The sequence below is a fragment of the Bison bison genome, unplaced genomic scaffold, assembly GCF_000754665.1.
Source record: "Bison bison bison isolate TAMUID 2011002044 unplaced genomic scaffold, Bison_UMD1.0 scf7180017864498, whole genome shotgun sequence".
Taxonomy (NCBI): domain Eukaryota; kingdom Metazoa; phylum Chordata; class Mammalia; order Artiodactyla; family Bovidae; genus Bison; species Bison bison.
In genome coordinates, this window is record NW_011495057.1 from 2,649,338 (window position 1) to 2,656,687 (window position 7,350).

The 7,350-nt window shown below is 40.2% G+C and overlaps 1 protein-coding gene across 1 annotated transcript in view; it reads left to right on the plus strand.

The window, feature by feature from the left end:
- Positions 1–649, plus strand: part of RBBP8 (retinoblastoma binding protein 8) — a 65,305-nt gene extending 64,656 nt beyond the window's left edge. The window contains 1 exon segment of the mRNA XM_010828916.1: positions 556–649. Within this exon segment, the coding sequence (XP_010827218.1) occupies positions 556–630 (75 nt within the window). The 3' untranslated portion in view covers positions 631–649.
- The last annotated feature ends 6,701 nt before the right edge of the window (positions 650–7,350 follow it).

The window sequence follows — 7,350 nt, forward strand, 5'->3', positions numbered from 1 at the left end:
GGGGAGGAGGGTTCAGGAGGGGGAGCACATGTATACCTGTGATGGATTCATTTTGATGTTTGGCAAAACTAATACAATTACGTAAAGTTTAAAAATAAAATTAAAAAAAAAAAAAAAGGCATAAACCCATAGTGATGAAAAGAATATGAGAGGCAACCTCAAGAGAAAGGACGTATCAACAAAAATTTGTGAAAACCTGAAAATGGATGGAGGAGTAGCAACTGACCTACTTAGCCAACTGGAAAAATTTAAGAGCATGCAAGGGGTAAACTTAGGAAGCAGCCCTGATTCTTGCTGCAAAAATCCCAAAAAGCTCAAGTCTGGATTAGGAGTCAGTGTGTCCTAGCCTGGATTAGAGGGGAGTTTGGGGGAGAATGGATCCATGTATATAATGGCTGAGTCCCTTCACTGTTCACATGAAACTATCACAACATTGCTAATCGGCTATATTCCAGTACAACATAAAAAGTTTCTAAAAAAAGAAAGAAATGTGCCATAATAATGTCATTCTCATGCAATTACCTCTCCCTGCATCTGCAGAATATATGAAGTTTACCTTGTCCTCGTCCAAAAAGACGGCAGCCTTACAATGCAATGTTTTCTCCAAAAGGCAAAGAGCAGAAGACATAAATGTTGAAGCAAAAACAGAAGAGAGGACAATTTTCTTTTTAGTTATTTATAGTTAAAGTTGGTGTTAAACATTGATTTTTTTTTTATCTCCTGTAAACTGGTTTATAAATCATTTTTCTATTGAACGTGTTTTTAAATGGCATTTACTCATCACACAGACAACTATTTAAAAATGTGGATAAGTTTATGTTGTATTTTCTTGCTTTTGCACCTTGAAAATAACAAGGGGCTTTTATTTTGCACTCTAAATTAAGAGTTGTTCATTACTTTATTTGGTAATATGTAATTACAATTTTGAAAATACATTTGTTGTAGTCTGATTTGTTTCCTCTCTTCTTTTTACTCCATCTTCCCTTGCTGTTCACATTCAGCAGTGACTTCATGTTAACATTACAGATTTTTATTCTCCTATGTAGATCATTTTAATCCCCAACTTTCAAGTCTTTTTTAAAATGCTAAATTTTAATATTCCTTTAACTTTTCAACTTGAAGTACTGTTCTGTTGGAGAAGGAAATGGCAACTCACTCCACTACTCTTGCCTGGAGAACCCCATGGACAGAAGAGCCTGGTGGGCTGCAGTCTATAGGGTTGCAAAGAGTCAGACACAACTAAAGACGTTTAGCATGCATGCACACACTGTTCTGTAGTGAAGTCCTTTCAAAGTGACCACAGATAACTTTCTTTCCTTTGCCATGTATTATAGATTAACATCCTCTGATCATAATACTCCAGCCTCATCTTCCTCATTGATCAGGGTTTTCATGTGAATTAAATGACATCAGTTTTATGTTTTCACAGGGTTAGAAATCACTGATATGTAGTATCTACTTATATGCTAGACCCTCTTTGTACATTGTTTGGCTCTGAATGTGATCTTAGTTCTTTTTATAAACAGCTCTATCATAGCTTCTATTCAGCACTTCTCTTCTCTTCCCTTCCCAGATTGTTTATCCTGTGTTTGATTTTTGTTCTCTGCTGGCAGTCAACTAATCTCTCCCAATAATAGCCACTCACTGGTCACCTACTATATGCCAGGAACGGTGCTGTACTCTTCACATAGTTTTTTTCTTTTAATCTTCAAATAATCTTGTGAATGTATGAATCAATACTAAGCTGTAAAAAAAAAAAATCAACCCCCAAATCAGATTAAATAACAAATGACTAGTTTTTTTTTTCTCATGTTGAAAAGTGTGGAGATCAGTGGTCCAAAGCTGGTCTGTGCCCTCGTGGTGGACCCAGGTTTCTTCTGGCTTTCTGCTGTTTCATTCTTTATATGTGGCCTCCATCCTTTTATTAGTTATGCCACCTCTAGCATCATGTCCATGTTCTAGGCAGGTACAACAGAAAAGAAAAAAAGCACACATCATTTGTTTTTGTCCCTCTTTAAAAAGTTTTCCAGAAGGCCCTTTCCAGTGACTCGGCTACCTCTAATAACAGGTGAAGTTCAAGCTCAGGGTTGCCTGATTGAAGAATCAGCTTGTTTAGCGCTTCTGACAGGCGGGAGTCAAAAACACCCGAGTGGGAACAGGGCACCACAGGATGAGCAGTTACAGCTGTATGCGTCTAGTGATTTGGTTTTTTAAAAGGTAACATAAGCAGAGACAATAGGAGATTGTCTGCCTGATAGTGGCTTGATAGCATTCCAACCCCTTAAGCAGCATTTTTCATTTCTCCTCAGTTACCCTGTGAGATTGGGAAAGCTGAGGTCTCTTTCCACTGTTGATCAGCTCTACCTTTAAATGAAGTAACAGACATTTTTTAAAAACACTTGTCACATACATTTAAATGGAGAAGTGCAGTTTGGTATTTAATATGTATGAAAAGACTGTCTTCATTTGTAAAGCATCATAGATGTTAAACAGTATTTTCATACAGACATGTATCAATCACTGTATGTAGTTACATAGTTTCAAGTTGCCCAGTGAGCTTTTCAAAGTTGAAGACCTGTGATTTAAACCTTTGAAAACATGCAAAACCTCTGTTGGCACTTAAAATTAGATTAACACCTTTCCTGCCTTTGACAGGCATTCTGATTTAACCATCTGAAACCTAAGGTTGTCAGAGGTAGCAGTCTAAATGAGTTAATCATGGTACCCAGATACATAGAGAAGATAATAACATGCTACCTAGAGAAAAGAACGAGTGAAGCAGAAGAATATTCCTAACACCTTTCATGTACTGAAAAATTTCCCCAAATCCAACTGGAAAGGCAGCTATTAGTAGGCTTAACATATTCGTAACTCAATTTAAATTGCATCTAGCTTATGTATTTAAAAAATCGGAGAACATTCTTAAGCCCTCTAAAACAACTCTGAAAGACTGCAAAGATTTTTCCCTTAGGTCGTCTTTAATTCATAGTGTAATTGCCAAAAAGAAATAGTGTTGCAAAAAGCTATTACATAACACTGGTAGGTTTATATAGCATCACCGACTCAGTGGACATGAATTTGAGCAAACTCTGGGAGAAGGTGGAGGACAGAGGAGCCTGGCAGTTCATGGGTTTGCAAAGAGACACAGTTCAGTGACTGGACAACGCGTTGCTTAAGCGTTCATCAAAGCACTTTTATCTTTACCAGGTATAATACATACAAGTATCGCTGCTGCTGCTGCTGCTAAGTCACTTCAGTCGTGTCCGACTCTGTGCGACCCCATAGGCGGCAGCCCACCAGGCTCCCCCGTCCCTGGGATTCTCCAGGCAAGAACACTGGAGTGGGTTGCCATTTCCTTCTCCAGTGCATGAAGGTGAAAAGTGAAAGTGAAGTAGCTCAGTCCTGTCCGACTCTGAGCGACCCCATGGACTGCAGCCTACTGGGCTCCTCTGTCCACGGGATTTTCCAGGCAAGAGTACTGGAGTGGGGTGCCATCGCCTTCTCCAACATACAAGTATTAGAATCAGGCAAATCTTGACAATTTTTTTTTCCAATGGAGCAAGTTTTAAAGAACACACCTGAGAATCAGTTACTCCTGACACCCTAACAAGCATGAGTTTAATTCTGAAAAATGCCACTTCAGAATAGGCATTTAACTCAAGTTTTACCATTCAGGTGTGTATTCTCAGCAACCCTAGCAGTTTAAAACATCTCAAAATCTTTCTCTTTGCTGAGTTGATGTTGTTAGAATGGTTCCTTAGAAAACTGAAGTGCCCTTGCACTTGGATTCTTTACTATGCACTTAAGGAATTAGTGAAGAAGTTGTCTGCTGTCAAACCAGCAGAGGCCACAAGAGAGCTATTTTTGGAAAATAATGGGACCTACGGGCTGAACACTCATAGAAGAAAATTTATAGGCTAAATAGGATATATAAATTAGAAACCTTTGGTACAGTAATGCGAGCTCACTTAGCAAAAAGCTTTCAGCATAGTTGCTGTTGATTAAACCAATGACAGGCAAATAATTCATGGTCCTGACAAAAAAATAACAAACATGTACTTACTAAGATCATGGCATCTGGTCCCCTCACTTCATGGCAAATAGATGGGAAAATAGTGGAAACAGTGAAAGACTTTATTTTGGGGGGCTCCAAAATCACTGCAGATGGTGACTGCAGCCATGAAATTAAAAGATGCTTGCTCCTTGGAAGAAAAGCTATAACCAACCTAGACAATGTATTAAAAAGCAGAGACGTTACTTCACCAACAAAGGTCCATTTAGTCAAAGCTTTGTTTTTGCCAGTAGTCATGTATGGATGTGAGAGTTGGACTATAAAGCAAGCTGAGCTCTGGAGAATTGATGCTTTTGAACTATGGTGTTGGAAAAGACTCTTGAGAGTCACTTGGATTGCCAGAAGATCCAACCAGTCCATCCTAAAGGAAATCAGTCCTGAATATTCATTGGAAGGACTGATGCTGAAGCTGAAACTCCAATACTTTGGCCACCTGATGCGAAGAACTGACACTGGAAAAGACCCTGATGCTTGGAAAGATTGAAGGCAGGAGAAAGGGACGTCAGAGGATGAGATGGTTGGATGGTATCACCAACTCAAGGAACATGAGTTTGAGTAAACTCTGGGAGTTGGTGATGGACAGGGAGGCCTAGCGTGCTGCAGTCCATGGGGTCACAAAGAGTCGGATGCGACTGAACTGAACTGAACTTACACACTGCGCATTTATATACAAGAGATACGTGACCTCATTTATTATCCTGTAGAAGACCAGACATCAACATACAAAGATGCCCAAGAGGTCAAAGAAGCTTGGACTGAGTGCCAAAGAAATATTAAGGATAATTAGAACTTGAACCATGCCTTCGGATGAGTTAACCTCAAGAAGAAGAGACAACACAATCTAAGTTGGGAAATGAACCCAAATGTGGAAATGCTAAAATACTAAGGAGCTCTGGACATAATTTGGTTCTGGCCCCTCACTTTGTAATGAGGAAAGAAAAGCCCAAAGAGTGACTTGAAAGGGCAAGGTCCTAACAGCCTGGAACAAGACTAGTCTGGGGCCTCGGTCTGGTGCTCTTTCATCTTCATCTTGAAGCATACTGCCCACAGATAAATTAGAGCTTGAGATGAGGGCCATGTGGCATTATTCATGAGACAGGCAATAAACATGTTTTAAAGGCAAGTCTTATATATAGAGTTTGGACTTGAGTCCATAGTCCTGTGGTTTTCAAACTGTTAATAGCAGATCCCATTATTCACATTAAATCAGTTTACATAGAATATCAGTAATCAGTATTTTAAATGCACATATTTATGTTAAGCATTCAAATCTGTCCTCTTATAAATCCAATCAGTGTTTGTGTGCGCACGCATGCGCACACTCCGTCATGTCTGACTGTTTACAACCCGATGGACTGTAGCCCGCCAGGCTCTTCTGTCCATGGGATTCTCCAGGCAAGAATACTGGAGTGGTTGCCACTTCCTACTCCAGGGAATCTTCCCAACCCCGGGATCGAACCTGCGTCTCTTGCATCTCCTTGCATTGACAGGCAGATTCCTTACCATTGAGCCACCTGGAAAGCCCCAATCCCTGAGGTTAGATAAACACAAAATTCTGAGATGAATTATGGACGGCTGGTTACATCAGCCTCAGCATCCATGATATCCTAGTCAAATGCTCCTTGTGCCCCAATTCAATTAAATCAGAGTATCTGGGGTATGGTCTAGGCATGAGTTTTCTGGGGTTTTTTTTAAACCTTCTTAGGTGATTCTAGTGTGCAGCCACATCTGAGAACCACTACCCTAAGTCACTGTTGCAGCCTAGTTACACTGTATTTGAACTTCAGTGTACATCAGAATCACATGGAAGATTTATTAAATCAGATTTCTCAACCCCAAAGTGAGAAGGTGCCCCAAATTTACATTTTCATACTGTTCCTGGATGATACTAATGCTGCTAGTATAATAACCACAGGTACCTAATTATGAAAGTCACCCAGATACTTAATAGAGATTCTTGGGCTCGTCTTGTGAGAATTTTGATTCAGGTGTAGCTTGAGCATTTTTTTAAATTCTCAGATTATTATGAGTCAAATCTAAGAAATACTGCTTAAGACAACAGCAAAAACTAAACAGCAACATGCTGAGCTTTCAAGCATTCTTTGACAAAAAGATTGAGTTGGGTAGTAATGTGTTCATTTAGATACAGTCATCGGGCAGCCGTATACATGAGCTGAGTTTGGTGAGGGACAAGGAGTGATCACGCGCATTACTGCTACTGTTTGGGGTCCGGGTGGAAGGACTGAAACAAGCTGTAATACTTTGGCCACCTGATGCAAAGAACTGACTCTAGAAAAGACCCTGATGCTGGGAAAGATTGAAGGCAGGAGAAGGGGACGACAGAGGATGAGATGGGTGGATGGCATCACCAACTCGATGGACATGAGTTTGCGCAAGCTCCAGGAGATGGTGAAGGACAGGGAAGACTGGCGTGCTGCAGTCCACGGGGTCACAAAAAGTCAGACATAGCCTTGACTAAACAGACTTTTGTGGACAAAGTAATGTCTCTGCTTTTTAATATGCTGTCTAGGTTGGTCATAACTTTCCTTCTAAGGAGTAAGCGTCTTTTAATTTCATGGCTGCAATCACCGTCTGCAGTGATTTTGGAGCCCAAAAAAATGAAGTCAGCTACTGTTTTCACTGTTTTCCCATCTATTTGCCATGAAGTGATGGGACCAGATGCGATGATCTTTGTTTTCTGAATGTTGAGCTTTAAGCCAACTTTTTCACTCTCCTCCTTCACTTTCATCAAGAGCCTCTTTAGTTCTTCTTCACTTTCTGCCATAAGGGTGGTGTCATCTGCATATCTGATGTTATTGATATTTCTCCCGGCAATCTTGATTCCAGCTTGTGCTTCCTCCAGCCCAGTGTTTCTCATGATGTACTCTGCATATAAGTTAAATAAGCAGGGTGACAATATACAGCCTTGACATACTCATTTTCCTATTTGGAACCAGTCTGTTGTTCCCTGTCCAGTTCTAACTGTTGCTTCCTGAACTGCATACAGGTTTCTTAAGATGCAGGTGAGGTGGTCTGGTATTCCCATCTCTTTCAGAATTTTCCACAGTTTATTGTGATCCACACAGTCAAAGGCTTTGGCATAGTCAATAAAGCAGAAATAGATGTTTTTTCTGGAACTCTCTTGCTTTTTCCATGATCCAGCAGATGTTGGCAATTTGATCTCTGGTTCCTCTGCCTTTTCTAAAATCAGCTTGAACATCTGGAAGTTCATGGTTCACATATTGCTGAAGCCTGGCTTGGAGAATTTTGAGCATTAC